Source organism: Lepidochelys kempii, chromosome 11 (genome assembly GCF_965140285.1).
Source record: "Lepidochelys kempii isolate rLepKem1 chromosome 11, rLepKem1.hap1, whole genome shotgun sequence".
Taxonomy (NCBI): Eukaryota; Metazoa; Chordata; order Testudines; family Cheloniidae; genus Lepidochelys; species Lepidochelys kempii.
In genome coordinates, this window is record NC_136390.1 from 39,508,359 (window position 1) to 39,533,147 (window position 24,789).

Consider the following 24,789-nt stretch of genomic DNA (forward strand, 5'->3'; position numbering starts at 1 on the left):
CAACCAGAAAGCTCTAGAAACCACCATTTCTGATATCTCCCAATACAAATCTTCAATAGGGTTGCAAAGTGTCCGGATCCAGGCAGCGCTCACTTTGGGCAGCTCCCAGCAAGGGGCTACATATCCCTGCTGCTCCTAGGCAGAGGCATGGCCAGGCGGGTCTGCGCACTGCCCTTGCCCTGAGCACTGGGTGTGCAGCTCCCATTGGTCGAGAACCACGGCCAATGGGAGCTGCAGGGGCGGCGCCTGCATGCAGAGGCAGCATGCAGAGCCACCTGGCTGCATCTCTGCCTAGGAGCAGCAGGGATAGGTTGCCCCTTGCAGGAACCCACCCAAGGTGAGCACTGCCTGGATCCAGCACCCCAAAACCCCTTCCGCACCCTAATCCCCTGCCCCAAGCCTCTTCGTACACCCAAACTCCCGCCCAGAGCCCGTGCCCCACGCCCCCTCCTGTGCCCCAGCCCTGAGCCCCCTCCTGCACCCAAACTCCCTCCCTCCATTGGTAAGTATAGCTCTTAGTTAACCAGAATTTTTGACTAACCAGCACCCCCCATTTCCCCAACATGTTGGATAACAAAGCTTTTACTGTAATAGCAATCCTAACAGTGGGTAGGCAAATACTTCTGTGTTCTGTGCCCTCATTATCTCTTACATATTATTTAATTAACTGAGAGTGGTAATTTTTCTGTGCATTACAAAAACAGGGCAGCTGTTTTACAGTTTACTTCCTGACCTTCATCAACGTTTCATTTTATTTACAGGAAGAGTTAAAAACAGTCAGATTTTTTCCTCCCAGTGGTTTGGGGCAGGAACTCTTTTTTAAAATCAGTTTCCAAGGTAAATGTATTTTAGTGACTGCTCCATGGACCCAGAGCTGTGTTACCATGCAGAGAATCCAAAACTGAGACCCTGACTCAGTGAGAAGTGTTTAGCAATCTGTGATGATTTAGTAAAAGGCTGGATTAACAGGATTGGAGGGAGTCCTTGTCCTGGCAGGAAGATATAGGTGAAGTACAGTTTGTTGCTTAAGGAAGGGGGTTGAGACAAGACCCAGCTATCAGACAGGAGTAATCAATGTTGGGGTGAAAGAGGTGTCACCTACACTTAATGGGTCCATTGAAAATCAGCAATTGCCTGGTCATTTCTATTATACCCTATAGTTGTACCTGTAAGTGTGAGTCCTTGCCTGTGGTTAGGGGAAAACAGGATGTTAAACTGTATTTCACTGAAATTCTAACATCTTCTATAAACTAAAATGCTTTGGCATTTTAGTTTATAGAAGAGAAGAGTGGTACCTATGTGGATTTTTTATGTAGAGCCTTTCATACATGAGCTGTCTCAAAGCACATTACAAGGTAACAAATTGGATACTGGTAATACAAAGGCAAACATGGCAGCTGTTATGTGGTCTGTTATACCACATAAACAACTTTGAAAATAAGAAAAATTTTAGTGAAAGAAGTAATGCTGGCTGGTACACTGAGCTTATACCATATGCTTCACTAAGTGCTAGGAGGTCTTTAACATCTAAATAGACAGTCAGCAGATTTGGGCAGAATGGATCTTTGTTTTTAAAGGATGGCACTTCAGCCTGCATTGCACTGTCGGGAAAGAGTATATGAGTGGAAATCTTGGGGTGGAACTGTAACAGTAATGGGTAAAAATAATAATAAAACAATAATAAAAATAATAAAATGCTTCAATACATAGCTTGGAACCAAAGAACTTATTGTACTAATCTTTCTTTTCTTCTTTCAAGATGTTCAAAATCGTTAGTGTTTGGTTATTTTTTAAAAATATTTTTTGTTTTTAACCAACTTTAAGTAATTCATGGAAACATAAGAGATCTATTTTCAGAGTAGCAGCCGCATTAGTCTGTATCTGCAAAAAGAAAGGGAGGACTTGTGGCACCTAGAGACTAACAAATTTATTTGAGCATAAGCTTTCATGAGCTACAGCTCACTTCATCGGATGCATTCAGTGGAAAATACAGTGGGGAGATTTATATACACAGAGAACATGAAACAATGGGTGTTACCATACATACTGTAACAAGAGTGATCAGGTAAGGTGAGCTATTACCAGCAGGAGTGCGGGGGGGGGGGGAGGGCGAGGAAGGGGGGACCTTTTGTAGTGATAATCAAGGTGGGCCATTTCCAGCGGTTGACAAGAACGTCTGAGGTACAGCGGAGAGGGGATAAACATGGGGAAATAGTTTTACTTTGTGTAATGACCCATCCACTCCCAGTCTTATTCAAGCCTAAGTTAATTGTATCCAGCTTGCAAATTAATTCCAATTCAGCAGTCTCTCGTTGGAGTCTGTTTTTGACATCTTTTTGTTGAAGAATTGCCACTTTTAGGTCTGTAATCAAGTGCCCAAATAGATTGAAGTGTTCTCCGACTGGTTTTTGAATGTTATAATTCTTGACGTCTGATTTGTGTCCATTTATTCTTTTACGTAGAGACTGTCCAGTTTGGCCAATGTACATGGCAGAGGGGCATTGCTGGCACATATCACATTGGTAGATGTGCAGGTGAATGAGCCTCTGATAGTGTGGCTGATGTGATTAGGCCCTGTGATGGTGTCCCCTGAATAGATATGTGGACACAGTTGGCAACGGGCTTTGTTGCAAGGATAGGTTCCTGGGTTAGTGGTTTTGTTGTGTGGTGTGTGGTTGCTGGTGAGTATTTGCTTCAGGTTAGGGGGCTGTCTGTAAGCAAGGACTGGCCTGTCTCCCAAGAGCTGTGAGAGTGATGGGTCGTCCTTCAGGATAGGTTGTAGATCCTTGAGGATGCGTTGGAGCGATTTTAGTTGGGGGCTGAAGGTGATGGCTAGTGGCGTTCTGTTATTTTCTTTGTTGGGCCTGTCCTCTAGTAGGTAACTTCTGGGTACTCTTCTGGCTCTGTCAGTCTGTTTGTTCATTTCAGTAGGTGGGTATTGTAGTTGTAAGAATGCTTGATAGAGATCTTGTAGGTGTTTGTCTCTGTCTGAGGTATTGGAGCAAATGCAGTTGTATCGTAGAGCTTGGCTGTAGACAATGGATCGTATGGTGTGGTCTGGGTGAAAGCTGGAGGCATATAGGTAGGCATAGTGGTCAGTAGGTTTTCGGTATAGGGTGGTGTTTATGTGACCATCGCTTATTAGCACTGTAGTGTCCAGGAAGTGGATCTCTTGGGAGGACTGGTCCAGGCTGAGGTTGATGGTGGGATAGAAATTGTTGAAATCATGGTGGAATTCCTCAAGTGCTTCTTTTCCGTGGGTCCAGATGATGAAGATGTCATCAATGTAGTGCAAGTAGAGTAGGGGCATTGGGGGACGAGAGCTGAGGAAGCTTTGTTTTAAGTCAGCCATAAAAATGTTGGCATACTGTGGGGCCATGTGGGTACCCACAGCAGTGCCGCTGATTTGAAGGTATACATTGTCCCCAAATGTGAAATAGTTATGGGTGAGGACAAAGTCACAAAGTTCAGCCACCAGGTTTGCTGTGACATTATCGGGGATACTGTTCTTGACGCCTTGTAGTCCATCTTTGTGTGGAATGTTGGTGTAGAGGGCTTCTACATCCATAGTGGCTAGGATGGTGTTTTCAGGAAGATCACCGATGGATTGTAGTTTCCTCCGGAAGTCAGTGGTGTCTCGAAGATAGCTGGGAGTGCTGGTAGCTTACGGCCTGAGGAGGGAGTCTACACAGCCAGACAATCCTGCTGTCAGGGTGCCAATGCCTGAGATGATGGGGTGTCCAGGATTTCCAGGTTTATGGATCTTGGGTAGCAGATAGAATACCCCTGGTTGGGGTTCCAGGGATGTGTCTGTGTGGATTTGTTCTTGTGCTTTTTCAGGGAGTTTCTTGAGCAAATGCTGTAGTTTCTTTTGGTAACCCTCAGTGGGATCAGAGGGTAATGGCTTGTAGAAAGTGGTGTTGGAGAGCTGCCGAGCAGCCTCTTGTTCATATTCCGACCTGTTCATGATGACGACAGTACCTCCTTTGTCAGCCTTTTTGATTATGATGTCAGAGTTGTTTCTGAGGCTGCAGATGGCATTGTTTTCTGCACGGCTGAGGTTATGGGGCAAGTGATGCTGCTTTTCCACAATTTCAGCCCGTGCACATCGGCGGAAGCACTCTATATAGTCCCCCCCCCCCCACCCGCTGTACCTCAGACGTTCTTGTCAACTGCTGGAAATGGCCCACCTTGATTATCATTACAAAAAGATTTCCCCCCTACCCCCCCCCGTCGCTCTCCTGCTGGTAATAGCTCACCTTAAGTGATCACTCTCATTACAGTGTGTATGGTAACACCCATTGTTTCATGTTCTCTGTGTATATAAATCTCCCCACTGTATTTTCCACTGCATGCATCCAATGAAGTGTGCTGTAGCTCATGAAAGCTTATGCTCAAATAAATTTGTTATTTTCTAAGGTGCCACAAGTCCTCCTTTTCTTTTTATAAAAGATCTACAAATTCTTAGTAAATTTGCTGAATGGATTCCCAGTGTTTTTTCTGCTTTCTACTCACTACTTTAGTAATTTGGTGATTTGGTACTTTGTTTCTATACCGTAGTGTAGTGCTCACTTGAGAGGTGCCAATGATACCCTGTGGAGAATAAGTAGCCTGCACATTCTTCAGATGGTCACTGTTTTATATTCTCTCAGGATAGAGAAGGGCAGAAGACACCACCTTTTGTTTCTGCAATGCTGCGTGGGTCAGATTTTAGTTTTGTACAACCCAAGCAAGGGGTTGCGTGGATCTGAATTCCATTTTACCTGAATTATTAATATTTCAGTGGTTCAGATCAGAAGATTTGGGCTTGCAAAACCCAAATCCAAACCATGGTGAATCGGATCCAAGTTCCATTGCATCAGAGTGGACAATGCTCAAAGAGGGGATGGGGATAAAAGATTATTGTCTGGGCTCTTCTCTGTTCTGAAGGGCAATGTTGACAAATGGATTAACAAGACTGAAATTCTGCAGGCCAAGACCTGAGAGCTGCAGAGCCCCCACAATTCCTACTGAAGTAAGTAAGAATTGAGTGTTCAGCACCTCTTAGGGAACTTGCCATGTGTAAATATAGGTTTCTAATGAACCATTGAAAATGTATATATACACAAAAGAATGATCTTGATAAATATTGTACTTTGCTCTCAGATTTGGGATCCAAGAAGGTCTGTAAAACACCACTGATGTCTGAGTTTGTATTTCCAGATTGACACAATGGAGATGATGCGACACCCAGAGGAAACAACCAACATGAAGAGGCAAACCGTGGCTTCTTATTTTAGGGTATAAAATGTAAACTTTACAAAGTGCATTTTGATTACATGAACAGATGATTAATCTAGCATTTGTGCGGCGAAGTGAGAGCGGTGGATAAGAGCGTATCCCTCGTCCACTGTGATGCCTCACTAGACCTACAGAAGTCTGACTCTTTTTCTTGCTCTTTCTCATCACTTGACCATGGTGCTTCTCAGAACTGGCCAAAAATATACTGGTACTAGGATCTAGGGCCTAGACAGTGACTTGCAGTCTATGACTTCATGATGACCTGCAGTTGAATATTCTCCCTCTAAAACACTATGGGCCAAGAATTAAGGCCTGTTTAGCACCCAAAACTGAGGGTGCAGTTGTATTTGTGCATACAAATATTATAATTGCAATTATTCAATTGTCCTGGCATCTTTGCTTGTGCAAGTGGGCCTACTTTTTAAAAATACTGGCCGTATGTGTGTTAATAAATAAGTAAAGTCAATCCATTTTTGCAAGCACCATTACAGAAGATAAAGGTCGTCTGTCTGTCTGTAATAATTCTGTGATTGAGTTAACATAGACCGTGCAGGTGAATTTATTACAATCAGATTGGTACGGACGGGGTGAGGTGGTTATTAAGAGGGAGTCTGGTCAGAACACTCCTAAGACATTCTGATCCTGGGTTATTTTGTTGGTTTCATGTGGTCATTGTCGGCCAGCATCGCCTAGAGCAGCTCCCAAGCTACTGAAACCCAGCGCATATTGGAAGAAGTGTACACTACAGCACAGAACCAGGATCAGGGCACTTCTAGTGGAAGCTTTATGCCCCCGTGGCACACCCACCTGCCTGTGCTCTGTGGATTCTGGCAGTACCCAAGGATTTGGCCCAATATTTTTCCTCTTTTTACTGTTCACAGATATTTTGTAAACTGATCCTGATTTCAGTGAAGTATTTGTTGTTCAAAATTGTTTGCTGGATGATTTGGAGAAACAGTTTCCTCTGGGTTGTTTGGAAACTGTTCAATTGAACTGTTCACCGTTAGAAGGAGTGATTGTTTATCTAAGCAATATGTTATTGTTTCTGCTCCCTGAATGGCTGATTGCAACTCTAAAGCAGGAACGTAATTAACTGTCCTCTTGCTCACAGCCAAATGCCAATACTGTTCATTCACAAATACACTTCTTTGCATGTAAACATAGGTATTTGCATAAAGGGCAGCTGTTTCTTAACCATTAATTAAGTAACATCAGGGGTGAAAGTAACTTAAGGAACTTACTGGTATGCAGGGCCAGGGTCCTGAAAAAGGAGGGTGGGGGGGCTCAGGTGGAAGGGGCCAGACCTTTAAATTCCCGGGACCTTTAAATCCCCACTGCTACCCCTGGGGCTCCAGTAGCAGCAGCCAGGAGCCCTGGGCCCTTTAAATCACTGCTAGAGCCCCATGGTAACGGCAGCAGCAGTGGCAGCTGGAAGACCCGAGGCTCTGGAGGTGATTTAAAGGCCCTGGGGCTCTGGCCACTGCTGCTACCCCAGGGCTCCTGCAGCAGGGCTCTGGGGGTGATTTAAAGGGCCAGGGTCCTTTTAAATTGCCAGCCTGGGGAAGCTGCCCGCTGCCAGTATGGCCGGCTGTGTACCAGCTCTTGCTTATGTTAGGTTGCCCTCAGGCAAGTTGAGCCACAGTTCAATACATAATACAAAATGGAGTTCATCATCTGATAAAGACATACCCCACTCTTATAGTCCTCCAACACCATTCCAGCTTACTTTCACCTCTGAGTAACATCCATTCACAGGAATGTTTTCAAATAGTGACTAACAAGGAGGCAGGAACCTTATTAAGTTGTATATGGTATTTTTGAAAACCAAAAATGTTTTCCACTATTCCGCCAGCTCTTGATTGTATAGTTTAGATTAAGCTTCATAGTAAAGAAATTATTATATTTGATTTACTTCTAGACTATTAGTTACTTTTACTTCAAGCTCAATAATAATACCTTGTCTATGTATCCTGGGGTATGTAAGTCTGAGCACGTCAAACTCTCTAAAGGTTTTCTTTATTGGGACCTGATTTGGCAAGGTATTTGAAGTATGTGAGTGTAATTTTAAACATGTGAGTAGCTGCTGGGACTATATTTATTGCTGTCCCTGGAACTCTCGGTTGAAATTAGATACATGATCAAATACCTTGTGAATGGGGGCCAAGATGGCGCATCAGTATTGGAATCACTGGTATGAAATTGCCCTTTCCAAAAGCACTGCTTCTGTAGTTTGAAAGTCCAGAAATTTCATGACTGTGGGTGGGAGTTGTGCTGGAAGAGTTATAAGAGTGGGGTATGTCTTTATCAAATGCTGAACTCCATTTTGTATTATGTATTGAACTGTGGCTCAACTTGCCTGAGGGCAACTTAACTTTATGCTTTACAGACAGCTGCCCTGCCCAGGAAGGATACTTGACCCCTCATTAAAGAACTATCACTGAGAATCCATCAAGACTGAAAACTGGGGCCATTTAACTTTGATCATCTCTAAACTGTTGCCCCACACCTTGAAACAATATTTTTTTCTATATAGGGATTTGTGGGAGTGGGGACAGTGAAGGCGGGGGCAGGGCAAGCATGGTCGGCAGGGGCTGAAGGTTTCAAAGTTAAGCACATGACATAGAAACAGAGACCCTACTTAAGAGCAGGGTGTTGCTCTGTACGGGGGGCCTGACCATCGTCACATGTAGGAAAGACTTGCAGGAGGATGAGAGCAGGAGTGAATGCCTAACCTGCACTACTGACAGGCATCATACTTACAGAAGGGGTGAGATCAGGTCAGGGGAGAGTGCACCTCAGGAATTCTGTCTTCAAAGATCTGTAACTCTCAAATGTTTTAAGGGTAAAGTTTCTGTGGTTAAGAAGTTCATTTGCTAAGCCTGTATTCCTTGCTGGTCTGCTATATTGTCCCTGAAATGGTTGAACTAAAAGCCCAGACTGGCCACAGCCTAGATGGAACTCTGGGGAAGCATACGTAAGCAACTGAGGGGGGTCAGGAGGTCTGAGATACTGATTTTGAGGTCTAGACCAGCTGAGTGGCAGTACCTACATCCTAAAGAAGGTTGTCAAACAACAGGTTTGATCCTGGGAATGTGCCATGTAGACCCAGAGCTAGAAACAGTGACTAGACTCTATATAGATCAAATTGGCTTGGATTAGCATGGGATTCAGTGATTGGGTCCACTTGCGACAGATTGGTGACCAGAAAATGGGGTACTGAGCTAGGTTGTAACAGGGGTATCCACTTATATACAAGTACCCATGAGTAGCAAATATTTTAATTACTTAAATATATTTTTCATTCTAGTACAATTTGGTATGTTGTTTGTAATATTGCTTGTCCAAATATGTTGGATGTTAGATTCGTCGAAATTTTGTAAAAATTGAATTTTTCAACAGAAAATGTCTAAATGGAAATTTGCAACAAAAATCAATTTTCATCAAAAGTTTTAGTGTGTTCCTCAAACAACTAAAAAATTTCAGTTTCCAATAACTGTTAAAATAATTTAGGTTGTTTTGTGGCATCTGAAAACTGGGGGTAGGGTTGGGATTGGTTTTTGGATGTTCGGTGCTTAGGTAAAAATGAAAAAAGTCAAAGAAAAGCTTGAATGAAAATGAAAAAAAATTAATCAAAACATTTTATTAGAAAAAGAAATAATTTCCCAGCCTTTCTATGTGATATCTTCAGGCATGTACATATAGTTATGGATATTTATTGCTTCTTTAAAATAAGTGTACTGGGGTCTCTTGTCAATTGTATGGTTTTTTTGCTTTCATTGTTAGTATTCCTTGATGGATCTTTTATCCAAAATGGTGGTTGGACAACCTCACTTTGTCCGCTGCATTAAACCAAATGATGACCGAGAGGCGCTGAAATTTTCCCAAGAAAGAGTTCTAGTACAGCTACGGTACACAGGAATTCTAGAAACTGTCAAGATACGTCAACAAGGTTATTCTCACCGCATCCTCTTTGAAGAGTTTGTGAAAAGGTAAAACAGGTCTCTTTTGTAATATGATTCTCCCTTTAAGACTCCATTCAGCAGACTGTGCATTCTTGGACACACTGTGTGTTTGAATGCAGAAGATTCAGTAAATCTTGGATTGTACACTTAGGGCCTGATTCTGCTCCCAGTTACAACACTGAAAACCGGCATAACCCTGCTGAGGTCAATGAAGCTACACTGGTATAAAACCAGTGTGAGACCAGAATCAAGCTCTTAATGCTCTATACAAAAAAATATCCCCATCACGTGTCCCTGTAGTAGTGATGTGTAAATGAACACTTATATTACAAGTACAGGGAAATTAATCACCTTCAACCATTATAAAAAGACTATGCATATGGTTAGAAATGGATTAACACAAACCTTTATACAAAATCTCTCAGAGCAGCGTGTTCAGCCTTGTCTATACTACAAAGTTTTGTCAGCAAAAGCTGCCTTTTGCCGACAAAACAGGAGAGGTGTACATACTACAAAGTGATTTTTGGCTGCAAAACAAAACCACCTCAATGAGAGGCATAGCGCTTTTTGTGGCAAAGTTAAAGCAACAAAGCATCGGTGTAGACACTGTTTGTTTTGACAGAACTGGCTTCCACCAGTATCCCACAATACCTGCCATGACCACTCTGCTCACTGTTTTGATTTCTGCTGCCCTGCAGGCATGTGCCCCTCCCCTTACAAAGCTCCAAGTATCTGACAGCTGAGCCTGCTGCTCCCTTTGGGGAACAAAGAGCAAACCATTAGCCTGGAATGCTCCTGTTCTGCCCAGCACTAGGAACTGGGGGGGGGGGGGGGGGGGGGGAGGGGTCTGCTGTGCTGCTTTGACATTCCTCAGCATGGAGGGCTCACAGAGCTGCTTAGGATGCCGCTCAGGGCAGCTGAGGAGGCTGTGGGAGAACTCTGAGGGAATCACAGAACCACAGGCAGGCAGACAGAGCGGGCTGTTTTGGGAGAGACTGCTGTGCTGAGCAGAGCTGGGGGCTGACGTGGGGGGTGTCCCCACTCCCTGCCTCCGGATAGGTCGGTCAGCCTGCTGTCTCCCCCACCCCAGACACACCACTCTCCTCTCCCTCCCCCACCCCACACTTCAGCTGAAAAGGGGGCTGGGGCTGACAATCTACTAGGATGGCCCTTGGACCATGGGATTGAGAAACCTGCATCATGTGACACTGCACCTGCCCCATGAGGCATTGCAAACTCTTCCCAAAGCACCCTGCAGCCAGTTGCACAGTGGGAAAGCTACCCACAATGCACTGCTCTCTGTGTTGATGCAAGAGCAATTAGTGTGGATGCACTCTGCAGACACAAAGACCTAGACCTAGACACAGACTAACCCTCCCCCCCAGTTCCTAGTGGACATGCAACAGCGGTTTTGATTAAAGCGGCATAACTTTTGCCGACAAAACTTTGTAGTGAGACAAGGCCTCTGTCTCAAGCTGTCTGCACAGCACTAATCAAATAGTGGCAAAAAACTAACCACACCCCATCAGACATTTTTCACCATTGGTGATTTCTGCCACATGACAACATCGCAGTGGCGCTGCGGATATTGCACATTCAGCTAGATGAATGTAAAAGATGATTTATAAATGTTTTTGTGACTAAAAACAGTGTTTGATTTGTAATGGGTTTTCCTACATAAGAAAGTTATAGCAGTCTGAGTTAAAGTGCGAATTTAAATTGAGATAACAATGTAACTCCCCATGTAGACTTAATCCTGTAGAATTGAATAGAATTTTTGGCTTCGTTTATATCACTTTGGAAGGGGTTTAAGCTACACTGAAAAAGCCACTTCTTCAGGAATGAGGGCCTATTTTGGAATAAGAGTGTCCATATGGGGGGGTTATAATTATCTTGGTTTAACTATATTGGTGTAGTTATAGCTAGGACTTGTGAGCATTCTGACAGCCTCTGGATATTTGTGAAAATGTTTGTGTGTCCTGGAAGCATCATGAATTTTAACACAAGTGTTTATTGACCTGAACATTTGTACTGGAAGACCATAATTAATTATATGTAAATCAAACCTGGATGTCTTTCTAAAAGATGCTCAGACAGAAGTTATGGGCTTAATGCAGGAATCACTGGGTGAAATTCCATGGTCTGTGTTACGCAGGAGTCAGATTAAATGGTCCTAATGGTCCCTTCTAGCTTTAAAATCTCTGAATCTGTGAATTATTTGCTATTCATTATTCTCCTGTTTAAAATATTTGTCGTCTAGTCAGGGATCAGACCCAGTACCAGGTGACAACGTTAGCAGTGAATAGCTAAAGCAAAGACTTCAGAAATAATGCACAGTCTGAAAACTGATCATCCAGGCGATACAGAGAATACTCGTGAATAATGAATCCATTCAAAGAAAATCAGGATCAGGTCATAAACAATCACTAACTAATAGGGGCTAAATCTTTAATGACTTTTTATGCTAAGGGCATGTCCCCACTGGCACTTTGTCGGCAAAACTTTTGTTGTTCAGGGGTGTTAAAAACACACAAACACACACCCCGAACAACAAAAGTTTTACCAGCGAAAAGCGCTGATATGAGCAGCACTTTGTCAGCAGGAGCCACTGCTGCTCCTGGGGCGGGGAAGCTTTTTGTCAGCGGGAGAGCTCTCTCCTGCAGACAAACAGGATCTATACTGCGTGGGTTTTAGCAGCACAGCTATAGTGGCACAGTCATGTTGCTAAAAGCTGTGTAGTGTAGCCATACATTTAATGAATATACAATAGGAAAATAGATTGTGAAGGAAGAGAGCAAGAAACACATTTTTCAGGTAGGAAGAGTTCTCTGTTCACTGAAAACACTCTACTTTTCGAGTCTAATTCTTCACTCATTATACCAGTTTTACATTGGTGTAATTCCATTGATTTCACTGAGGTTATACCAGACCCATCATCTTTGTAGTGTTTTATGAACATTAACTAATACTCAAAGCACTTTTGAAGAGAGATGAGGGAGACTTAGTGGGCTTGATTCTTCTCTCATTTACTCCTGAGTACATCAGGATTACCTCCCTTGAAATGTAGCTGTAAATTGAATGGAGAACAGGGCCAGTATTATCAGCAGGCTTCTCCTCTCTATAAATTTACAGTGTGAGAACACAACCTTGAAAAGCCATGGTAAGTCTAACACAGACTAACCCAGCTACCACTCTGAAACCTGTCATAATGTCAACTGCAGCTTTGCCATCAGTGCAGACAGGTGCAAGTCATGTTTAACATCTTGTCAAAGGGTCCTTAGGTTTGTGGTCTAACTTGATGTAATTTTCTAGTGAAGAGAATCTAAGTAGGGAAAATGAGGGCCAAGAGATAATTGATTTGCCCAACACCATAGGGGACTCAGTATTTGAGCTCAGAATACAGGCCAGAAATTTCTTGCTCCAGCCTTGTCTTTAGTCTACACCTTCCTACTTCTCTTAAAACAATTTCCATATCCCCTACTTAAAAAAAATTAGCAATGCTTAAAAAAATTCATAGGTAGAAGAGAAAGCAGGCTCCCTTAACTAGTCAAGTGATTTTAGGCATTGAAGTAGTTGAAGACATAAAAATATTTGAGAAAACAGGTCAAATGCTAAACAGATTGGCACTTCTTTTTTCATAATCAAAAAGCTATTAAGAACAAGAGTTTCAAAATGTCAGTAAATCTGAGGATATCAAAGATTTTCTAAGCCAGCAAGTTAATTGGTATTTTGATCCTTTTGAGCAACATAACAACAAAATGGATGAGCCAGCAGGTTTTTTCCCCTTGATGTTATTAAACAAATAGGTGTGCTTCTTATCTTCCTGTTCAATAGTGGTGTTTTGTAAACTCTTAGCAGGAAATCTGAGGACAAAACAATCAAAGTCAGGGAGCAGAGTCATTCAGGGTTTATCAGGTGGAGGTAAATAAAAGATAAATTCTTGTTTAATGTTATTCTTTACTGTCTTCTGTTTTCAAGTAGCACAGATTATTTCACGGTGTTGCAGCCCTGGAAGATAGTTTATTGGGTTTAAAAACAGATAGTGAAAAAGAGCTTAATTCTCACCCATTCACACACTGCTTCCTTAACCAAGGATACAACCATCTGTTATAAAATATATATCTGTGTATATCCCTTCCCTTGAAGTAAGAAAGAAGTAAACCACTAGCCCTATAAACACAACTGAATAGTATCATAGAATCATAGAATATCAGGGTTGGAAGGGACCCCAGAAGGTCATCTAGTCCAACCCCCTGCTCGAAGCAGGACCAATTCCCAGTTAAATCATCCCAGCCAGGGCTTTGTCATGCCTGATCTTAAAAACCTCTAAGGAAGGAGATTCTACCACCTCCCTAGGTAACGCATTCCAGTGTTTCACCACCCTCCTAGTGAAGAAGTTTTTCCTAATATCCAATCTAAACCTCCCCCATTGCAACTTGAGACCATTACTCCTCGTTCTGTCATCTGCTACCATTGAGAACAGTCTAGAGCCATCCTCTTTGGAACCCCCTTTCAGGTAGTTGAAAGCAGCTATCAAATCCCCCCTCATTCTTCTCTTCTGCAGGCTAAACAATCCCAGCTCCCTCAGCCTCTCCTCATAACTCATGTGTTCCAGACCCCTAATCATTTTTGTTGCCCTTCGCTGGACTCTCTCCAATTTATCCACATCCTTCTTGAAGTGTGGGGCCCAAAACTGGACACAGTACTCCAGATGAGGCCTCACCAATGTCGAATAGAGGGGAACGATCACGTCCCTCGATCTGCTCGCTATGCCCCTACTTATACATCCCAAAATGCCATTGGCCTTCTTGGCAACAAGGGCACACTGCTGACTCATATCCAGCTTCTCGTCCACTGTCACCCCTAGGTCCTTTTCCGCAGAACTGCTGCCTAGCCATTCGGTCCCTAGTCTGTAGCTGTGCATAGGGTTCTTCCGTCCTAAGTGCAGGACCCTGCACTTATCCTTATTGAACCTCATCAGATTTCTTTTGGCCCAATCCTCCAATTTGTCTAGGTCCTTCTGTATCCTATCCCTCCCCTCCAGCGTATCTACCACTCCTCCCAGTTTAGTATCATCCGCAAATTTGCTGAGAGTGCAATCCACACCATCCTCCAGATCATTTATGAAGATATTGAACAAAACCGGCCCCAGGACCGACCCTTGGGGCACTCCACTTGATACCGGCTGCCAACTAGACATGGAGCCATTGATCACTACCCGTTGAGCCCGACAATCTAGCCAGCTTTCTACCCACCTTATAGTGCACTTATAGTATCACTTCCAAGATCCTCACAAGCAAGTAAAAATGTGACATGAAGTGTTGTATAACAAGTTAGGGAGGAAAAAATAAAAGATAGCTGTGATTTTCTTTTTCATTACCTTATTCTCTGGCCTCCTATCCTTTGTTATAGAATGCCTCACTCCAAGATTGAGACAGGGCACACCACTGTTATGCTTTTCCTGTGAACATTGCCTCCTCAATGGCAGGATTATGATGATATTATTATTTATTATATAACAGGGATGGCCAATGCAGGTCCTGATTGTGCTAGACACTGTACAATATGCAAAAAGACATACTTTTTGTCTCAAAAAGTTTACAATCCATGGCCTTGGTCTTATGACTCCATCTACCCCAGCTGGCTCATGAACCTGTAGAGAGCACCATTGATGTTAATAGATTCCCTAGGGGCACAAGGATCCACCTACACAAATTCTGTGATAGGTTTGGGTTGGAGGGGTCCATGCGGGGAGAAGAGGAGTGGAAACCACTGCATTTAGTACTGCTCTGCCATTCTAAATCCCTAATATGTTTTCCTCAATATATGCAATCCTCAAGCCATCTCCCCTCAATGTGTGCTTTTGTCTAATCTCATTCATTAATTCAAGAACAAGTGAATGAAATTAAAAGGCAACACATTTACAACTGAGAAAAAGATATACTTATTTTTTAAAAAAATCTATCTGTGGAACTGATTTCCACAAGATATTTATAAGAAGCTAGGTCTGTAGAGCTCCTAGGCAGCTGACATCTCCAGGCTGCCAGCCCAGAGCAGCTATAATCAGCTTGCACTCCACTTCCCATGAACTGCTGTGGACTCAAACCATGGGACATTCTGCCTTGAGGGTTTGACAGACAGCAGCCTCATAGCTCCCTGCCCTATATAAACCCAAGGGGCATTCTAGGATGTGTGCAGGCAACCGTGTGCATCTCCTGTAGCTGCCATGACCATTCCTTCTCCTTGCGTCTGAATTTGATGGATTTGACCTTGGGTTGATTTGGGTTTTGCCTCCTGGCTCATTCCCTGAAACTTGGCTCAGTTTCTGGCCCTTGGTGTTTACTTTGGCCTGCAACCTGACTGCAAACTCCACCACTACTCCCAGCTTCAGGTTTGCCCCTGCTCTGACTCTTGGCTCTCACGGCCCTTGTTGGGGTCTTGACATCATCAAGGACAAGAGATTAGTGGGATAACATAGATTGGGTATTTATATGAATAATAAAAGCATCCTCAGTTACACTAGATATTTTTTAAATAAGTAATGTAAACCATCCTGCTTCCCATGGTAGTTTGAAAGAAACGTCCCTTATGTAGGCAGTTTATTCCATAATCATCCACTGTGGGATGATGTAGGATCCCTCTGGTCCACAGATCTCATTTGGTATTGCAGCTCCTATGGTTTGATTGTTTTTCAAACGGAGAGCACTTTAGGATGGAAAACTTAGAGTGAAATCCTGGTCCAATTGAAGCCAATGGGAGTTTAGTTACTGATTCAATGAAGCCAATATTTCATCCCTAAGTTCTGTAATAAGTGATAAAGTGAGTGGCACTCTTCCTTCTGAGTCAGCACTGAATCAGTGCCCCAACATGATGTTTGGGGACATGGCTTTAGTGTCCTGGCCCCACTGAAGTCAGTGGGAGTTTTGTCATTGACTCCAGTGGGACCAGGAATTCACCTCGTCCGTCTACCCAAATTTCTCTTGTAAATTAAATGTGATACAGTAGTTTATCTTCCATATCTTGTTCCCGGACTCTTGCCATTTGTTGTGTACTGTTAAACAGCTGCAGGATAGAATTTTACTCCAGAGAGGTTTGCAATCAATAGGTGGAAAAAAATGACTGCCTATGTGCAAGTATGTACAGAGTCACTCGTGAGTTATATAGGGCATCCCAAATGAGCACCACTGAAACCCTTACACCACACCACACATGCATGTAATCTGCGTGGGTATGTCTACACCTAGAGCTAGGGGGAAGCAGTGTTTCCCAGGCTGAGAAGACACACTTGTGTTTGTTCTCACCAAGCTAGCTTGCTAACAATAGAGGGTAGCTGCAGGCAGAGTGAGCTGCGGGAGGGTCCAGCTGCCCCAAGTACGTATCTGTCTGAGACCCTAAGCACACATACTCCAGGCAGCTAGCCCATTCAACTGCTGGTGCTACTCCAGCTACACTCTTTTTGTAGTACACTGGCTTAATGCAGCTAGTGTGAGTGTCTCTCTTCAACCTTGCATAATGACAGGTTTCAGAGTAGCAGCCATGTTAGTCTGTATCCGTAAAAAGAAAAGGAGTACTTGTGGCACCTTAGAGACTAACCAATTTATTAGAGCATAAGCTTTCGTGAGCTACAGCTGCATCCGATGAAGTGAGCTGTAGCTCATGAAAGCTTATGCTCTAATAAATTGGTTAGTCTCTAAGGTGCCACAAGTACTCCTTTCCTCTTCAACCTGTGAACCACACTCCAGGTTGAAGGGTAGACAGACCCTGTTTGCTATTACAGAATCCTTTACAGAAGAACTATTTTAGTGATCTTTTAGAGGGATTTTTAAAAAGTTAAAAAATATTATTATTGGTACATTTTTCCAGATTCTCCACCGGTAAAGCCAGAGTCCCTTAGAACCAGGTGTTCAATTGTACAGGCATGAGAATGAGAGAAAAATCATAGCCAATACAGCTTAGAAATCTCTGAAAATGATAGTGTTTTTTCATGCATAAAAATGCCATGATTTGAAGGTCCAATATCTCAGGACCTACCAGGGCTAGGAACAAACATTGTGTCCTGTTGGAAAGTTGGGAATCTCCCCTCACAACTAGGGATCAGCTAGTAATGGGTTGTGAGATACTGGACCTGAAACCTTTCACTGAACATTGCCCATTCTGCACTTCATACCAGTGTACTTTGGGGCAGAGATTTGATTGTGGGAGGGAAAGGGTTAATCATTTATTTGGTTCTAAATGGTAGCTCTATGCAGCTGCTCAGAGATCTGGAGTGTTAGAAGTGGACCTTTCTGAGATAGGCTAGAGGGTGGAGTATAGACCTAGTAGTCACAGGTGGATGATAAATGCAGTTTATCATATGAGGGAGCCAAAAAGAAAACTTCAAATATTTATTTAAAGGTCAGTTTAATCTAATATGGGACAACAAACACTCAAATTTCTCAATCATAATCATAGGGTTATTGGACAGTGCCACTTCACGGCATTTACATACCTTAGTGTGATTGGATTTCTTTTACGTTTAAGGTTAACTCTAGATTTCCCAGGTTTATAATGCCCGATTTTGTGATAAATACAACTTCTTTGTAATGTTGTTTTACCCTAAATTACTGATGTGTACAGTTAATCTTAACTCCATTTTAACATATTGTTTGGGAATATTATAAATATATGTGTTTGCACATCAGGCAGCATAGTTTGTAAAGCAATGTAGGAATCATTGGGTTCAAAAAGGCTATATAAATACAATGATCATTAACACTATTTAAAGTGTATCTTTATCTCTGAGGAATAAAACCTTCTGAAGAGGTATTGCCTTCTCTTTAGCTTGCAGTCTTGCTGCTCTTACAAATGTGACTAGTCAAGTATTTTTAGGCGCTAAGTAACTGAATACATACAATACATAGGAAGTTTGCAAATGGGAACAGGCAAATGTAGAAAATAAAATATTCCTTTTTGCACCAGGTTGCATCTCAGTTCCAGTGTTTTTACTTTGAAATATTTAGACAACAGACTTGCATCAAAATTAGCAGTCAAAGGTTTGTTACTGGAAACTTAGCACTGCAGTTTATTTCCTATTTTATTTTAACTAATTAGAATCATAGAAACATAGAACTAGAAGGGACCTCGAGAGATCATCTAGTCCAGTCCCCTGCACTCAAGGCAGTATTGTCTAGACTATCCCTGACGGGTGTTTGTCTAACCTGGTCTTAAAAATCCCCAATGATGGAGATTCCACAACCTCCCTAGGAAATTTATTCCAGTGCTTAACTACCCTGACAGTTAGGAAGTTTTTCCTAATGTCCAACCTAAACCACCCTTGCTGCAATTTAAGCCCCTTGCTTCTTGTCCTATCCTCAGAGGTTAAGAAAAACAATTTTTCTCCCTCCTCATTGTAACAACCTTTTATGTATTTGAAAACTGTTATCATGTCCCCTCTGTCTTATCTTCTTCAGACTAAACAAATCCAATTTTTTCAATCTTCCCCCATCGGTCATGTTTTCTAGACCTTTAATCAGGCATTATAGGGTGTTGTTCTTCTCTGGACTTTCTCCAATTTGTCCATATCCTTCCTGAAATGTGGTGGCCAGAACTGGATACAATACTCCAGTTGAGGTGTAATCAGCACAGCATAGAGCAGAAGAATTACTTCTCATGTCTTGCTTTCAACTCTCCTGCTAACACATCCCAGAATGATGTTCGCTTTTTTTGCAACAGCATTACACTGTTGACTCATATTTAGCGTGTGGTCCACTATGACCCCCAGATCCCTTTCCGCATAACTCCTTCCTAGACAGTCATTTCCCATTTTGTATGTGTGCAACTGATTGTTCCTTCCTAAGTGGAGTACTTTGCATTTGTCCTTATTGAATTTCATCCTATTTACTTCAGACCATTTCTCCAGTTTGTCCAGATCATTTTGAATTTTAATCCTATCCTCCAAAGCACTTGCAACCCCTCGCAGCCTGGTATTGTCTGCAAACTTTATAAGTGTATTCTCTATGCCATTATTTAAATCAATATCATTGATGAAGATATTGAACAGAACTGGACCCACAACTGATTTCTGTGGGACCCCACTTGTCATGCCTTCCAACATGACTGAACCACTGATAACTACTCTCTGGGAACAATTTTCCAACCAGTTATGCATCCACCTTATAGTAGTACCATCCAGGTTGTATATCCCTAGTTTGTTTATGAGAAGGTCATGTAAGACAGTATCAAAAACAGGTTTCAGAGTAACAGCCGTGTTAGTCTGTATTCGCAAAAAGAAAAGGAGTACTTGTGGCACCTTAGAGACTCACCAATTTATTTGAGCATGAGCTTTCGCGAGCTACAGCTCACTTCATCGGATGCATACTGTGGAAACGGCAGAAGACATTATATACACAGAGACCATGAAACAATACCTCCTCCCACCCCACTCTCCTGCTGGTAATAGCTTATCTAAAGTGATCATCAAGTTGGGCCATTTCCAGCACAAATCCAGGTTTTCTCACCCTCCGCACCCCCACACACAAACTCACTCTCCTGCTGGTAATAGCCCATCCAAAGTGACCACTCTCTTTAAAATGTGTATGATAATCAAGGTGGGCCATTTCCAGCACAAATCGAGGTTTTCTCACCCCCCCACCCCCCTCCAAAAAACACACACACAAACTCACTCTCCTGCTGGTAATAGCTCATCCAAAGCGACAGCTCATGCTCAAATAAATTGGTTAGTCTCTAAGGTGCCACAAGTACTCCTTTTCTTAATATCAAAAACCTTACTAAAGTCAAGATATACCACATCTACCACTTATGCCTTATCCATAAGGCTTGTTACCCTGTCAAAGAAAGCTATCATAGAATCATAGAATATCAGGGTTGGAAGGGACCTCAGGAGGTCATCTAGTCCAACCCCCCGCTCAAAGCAGGACCAATCCCCAATTTTTGCCCCGATCCCTAAATGGCCCCCTCAAAGATTGAACTCACAACCCTGGGTTTAGCAGGCCAATGCTCAAACCACTGAGCTATCCCTCCCCCCCAGGTTAGTTTGACACAATTTGATCTTGAAAAATCCATGCTGACTGTTACTTATCACCTCATTATCTTCTAGGTGTTTGCAAATTGATTTCTTAATTATTTGCTCCATTGTCTTTCTGGGTACAGAAGTTAAGCTGACTGGTCTGTAATTCCCCAGGTTGTCCTTATTTCCATTTTTATTTCCATTATTTCCATAGATGGGCACTATATTTGCCCTTTTCCAGTCTTCTGAAATGTCTCCTGTCTTCCATGACTTTTCAAAGATAATCACTAATGGCTCAGATATCTCCTCAGTAGCTCCTTGAGTATTCTAGGATGCATTTCATCAGGCCCTGGTGATTTGAAGACATCTAACTTGTCTAAGTAATTTTTGACTTGTTCTTTCCCTATTTTAGACTCTGATTCTACCTCATTTTCACTAGCATTCATTATGTTAGACGTCCAATTGCCACCAACACTCTTGGTGAAAACTGAAACAAAGAAGTCATTAAGCACCTCTGCCATTTCCACATTTTCTGTTATTGTCTTTCCCGCATCATTGAGTAACAGGCCTACTCTGTCCTTGGTCTTCCTCTTGCTTTTAATGTATTTGTAGAATGTTTTCTTGTTACCCTTTATGTCCCTAGTGAGTTTGATCTTGTTTTGTGCCTTGGCCTTTCTAATTTTATCCCTACATAATTGATAGAAACTATATAGCCTAATTCTAACCTCAGTTGTACTTGAGTAAATCCCGAGTAACTCCATCTTGTATGTGATTTCTGTAGAGTTATTGTGGATTTACTCAAGTACAACGGAGGTCAGAATTAGTCCCAAAAACTAGAAATTCTCAGAATTTCAGCTGCTTTGGATAGCCTCAAGATGTTTTGGTGTATATCTCAATTGAGCCACATTTGCCCTCCCTCTTCCACCCTGTACAAGATTGCACAGTTGAACAGTGACTCAAGCAGGTGTTTCACCTTCCTCTAAAGCATCAGGTACTGGCCATTGCCAGAACCAAGATGTTAGATTAGATGAACTGATTGTATGATCCCATTTGGCAAATCCTGTGTTCCAACAGGGTGTGAGCCTTAGTACAGATTAAATAGGTGCCTACAACAGTGTGATCTTCTCTCTCTCTCCCACTCCCTCACCCCACCTTTTCTCCACTATAGGCGGAGGTGAAAGTAAGCCAGTCCGGCATACCGGTAAGCGTGGTACACAGCCGACTGTACCAGCGGTGGCCAGGAGCCGTGGGGCTCTGGTGGCGATTTAAAGGGCCAGAGCCACGGCCCTTTAAATCACTGCTGGAGCCATGCTGAAGGGCTGGCTGTGGGAGTGTGGCCCCAGACCTGCCCCTTCTGTCTGAGGCCCTACCCCTTCCGGTTGAGGCCCCGCCCCCACCTTGCTCAGGACCCCGGCCACCCTGCGTACTGGTAAGTCCCTTAAGTTACTTTCACCCCTGACTAGAAGGGACAGAACACCACACCCGACACCCAGAAGGTGTGTGGGTTACAATATAACAAGAGGCAGGAACCAGATGGAAACTGGACTATCCACTAACAGAAAAAGAGAAAAACTAGAGTTGGTCTTAAACACTGAGCTTCAGGGGTGATCCAAAATCTAGACCTTAACCTGGATTTTAATTTTGGAACCCAAATCTAAGTACCTTCAAACTTTGGGACTATTCAAACTCCAGGACCATTTCTGGAAAAAAGTTCTTACACAAGAGCTTTTAGCAATGAGAAAGGATTTGCCAGTCTTGCAGCTCTTTTGTATGTTATGATGACGACACTTCTGTTTTTACATTTGACACCATAAACAAAAAGGTTTAGTGTTGTAGCTTCCAACAAGAAACTTGACACTAAAGGTTTCAGAGTAGCAGCCGTGTTAGTCTGTATTCGCAAAAAGAAAAGCAGCACTTGTGGCACCTTAGAGACTAACAAATTTATTTGAGCATACGCTTTCGTGAGCTACAGCTCACTTGCTTATGCTCAAATAAAGTTGTTAGTCTCTAAGGTGCCACAAGTACTCCTTTTCTTCTTTACACTAAAAGAAACTTATTTAACCAGTTAGTGGAGTCCTCCATCCAGTGGCTGGACTTTGTAAGAACATTTGACAAATTTAGAAAAGCACAGGATAAGCTAAACAAAGCTTATAGGAACTATCAAAAGACTGACTACAGATAGAACACTCTCTTTAGACAAAAATAAATTCCCAGAAGCTCTCAGTTAATAAAGCGCATAGTTTTTTACAAGATTAACATCTTCTATAAATAGCAGACAGTCAACATAGCACTCAGGAAAAGCATTTGGTACTGAAAAGTGGCATTGCTTTTACTTACAGTTCAACTATATACTGTTTTATAAGGATAGCAGCAGAAAGTAAGCCATGAACAGTTTGAAATACAAAGTTGCATAGGAAACTAAAGATGATGGTAATAAGTTTATAATGTAACTAAATTGTATGGTCAAGTCTATAAGCAAAATACCTCGAAAACCTGTATAACCAAGAATTTTTCAGTATGTGACCCTGATGTAGCTTCTAAATTACTAGGATGCCAGCTGTAATATATTAATGTGCAGAAGATTATTAGATGCTGAAAGAATATTTGATATTAATTACAAAAAAGCCAGACGATCTGAAAACTATTCTATACTTTTATATGCCCCAGCCCACCCCACACATTAAAAATACATGGCTTACTGGGAAACTGATATGACCTTTCCAAAGAAGTATGAAAACAAACTTAAGTTATCAGTAAGCATAAATCACATGAACATCCAGTGTTATTTATGACAGAACTTATTTAACTCTACATAAATTGTATATTCTGGGCCATGTTGAAAATAGATGTTGTGGGACTGCAAACTAGCACATACCTTTTAGGAAATGTTGGGGGTGTTTTGATTGCGTTTCACCAATACAGTGCAAAAGTCCATCACCCTTCTGGGGATTGACAACATTCAGGGCCTGAGACCTGAAGAAGAGCTCTGTATAGCTTGAAAGCATGTCTCTTTTGCCAACAGAAGTCTCTCCAATATCCTGGGACCAGCCAGGCTACAACACTAAAAACAAATTTAACCTTAGTAATAAACTAGATCCACTCCTTTATTTTCTACTGAATGTAGCACTGCTCTCCATAGCTGCTAAATGATATCACCCTTAAATTTCCTTCATAGTACTTGCCTCAATAAATTATGAGATATGGTTGGTATGGAGAAATTCACTGCGTTAAAAAAGTACTTTAATAATACATAATCTGCCACCATTCATTACACAGTGTGTACCATGTCTTCAATCGTGATACATCAGCATAGTTCCTCAGTGTGTCTGGTCCAGTATTGGCTACAATGCTTTAGTCATTGGTTTGTTACCCTTTGATCTTAATTGATAATTTTAGTGGTTCTTTGTTCTTTCTTGTGACAATTGGTGCTGCTTTCTAGAGATTAACTGAAGCTAATATTTGAAAATCATATTCTCCTGTTAAAAAGTGTTGCCATTATATTCTATCCTCCATAATAACTATCCATGTTTTCTTTAGTATGAGTGAGACTGTGCTCTGTCCTTACATGGTTGCATGTCTCAGGCTCTTGCTTGGATCTGAAGGGGGCACCTGGTTGCTGTTCCTTATTTTATATGTCGGGGAACAGTTAGTTAAGCCTGTCACCCCTCCCTCAATCACAGTCTAAAAAATGAGCTCGTACACAGATGTCACTTAAGGACTAACAGCCAAGTAGTTTAAATGTGGTAGAGGTGACAGTTCTGGAGCTGTCACAGCTTAAAGAAGTGCAATTGTAAAATAATTTTAATTTGTAAACTAATGGAAGTGCATAATATCAGTTATTTAATTAATACAGTACTTTTTAGCCAGAGCTATTTGAACAGTGCAAAAACAGAGTCCGGGAACATTGGTTCATTCATAATCTGAATGCCTGTTCAATATGAACACGTTCATATCCCTTTTTCATCAGCTATTTGCAAAGTGTTTGTTCATAATTGTTGATGACTGTTCTTTGTATGAAAATCTTGCATGTGAAGGTCACCTGAGCAAAACAAAATAATTTATTTTTCCCTATGAGCCTGGTTCAAAGCCCGCTGTAGTCAGTGGGAATGCTTCCAATTAAAAACATCACATGATCTCCCATCAGCTAGCACCTCTACCACCAATGAATCCATAGCAACGAGATAGGCAGGGCTTATTGGTTTTAATTTTGCATGAACACACCCCTTTGCCAGAGATAGGGAGCACGGGTGGTCTCTTAGAATGTCCAAGATTCCCATTTTCTGTAAGTGAAGATTGAAACAAGAGTCATTTTTATTGTAAATCTTTAAATTCTTGCCACACTGGCAGACTCTCAGCCTCGATAATCAGTTTATGTCACTAATACAGACAGCAGTAAACACTATATTACTAACCCTGCTAATGCTGGCTTTTATCGCCAGTGGCTCAGAATCTGTGGTCTCATTGTTAGGTATATTGATCACTGGGAGACCTCCCCCTGCAATGCTCCATTTATGGAGGGCAGCCCTATCATGAATGCAAACT

General features: G+C 42.1%; 1 protein-coding gene across 1 annotated transcript in view; it reads left to right on the forward strand.

Moving 5' to 3' along the window:
• The window catches only part of MYO3B (myosin IIIB), a 265,479-nt gene that overhangs the window by 157,153 nt on the left and 83,537 nt on the right, over positions 1-24,789 (forward strand). Inside the window, exons 23-27 of the mRNA XM_078854729.1 lie at positions 431-452; positions 3,276-3,289; positions 3,614-3,625; positions 5,203-5,280; positions 9,064-9,269. Coding sequence (XP_078710855.1) covers positions 431-452; positions 3,276-3,289; positions 3,614-3,625; positions 5,203-5,280; positions 9,064-9,269 — 332 coding nt within the window. The remainder of the gene's footprint in view (positions 1-430; positions 453-3,275; positions 3,290-3,613; positions 3,626-5,202; positions 5,281-9,063; positions 9,270-24,789) is intronic.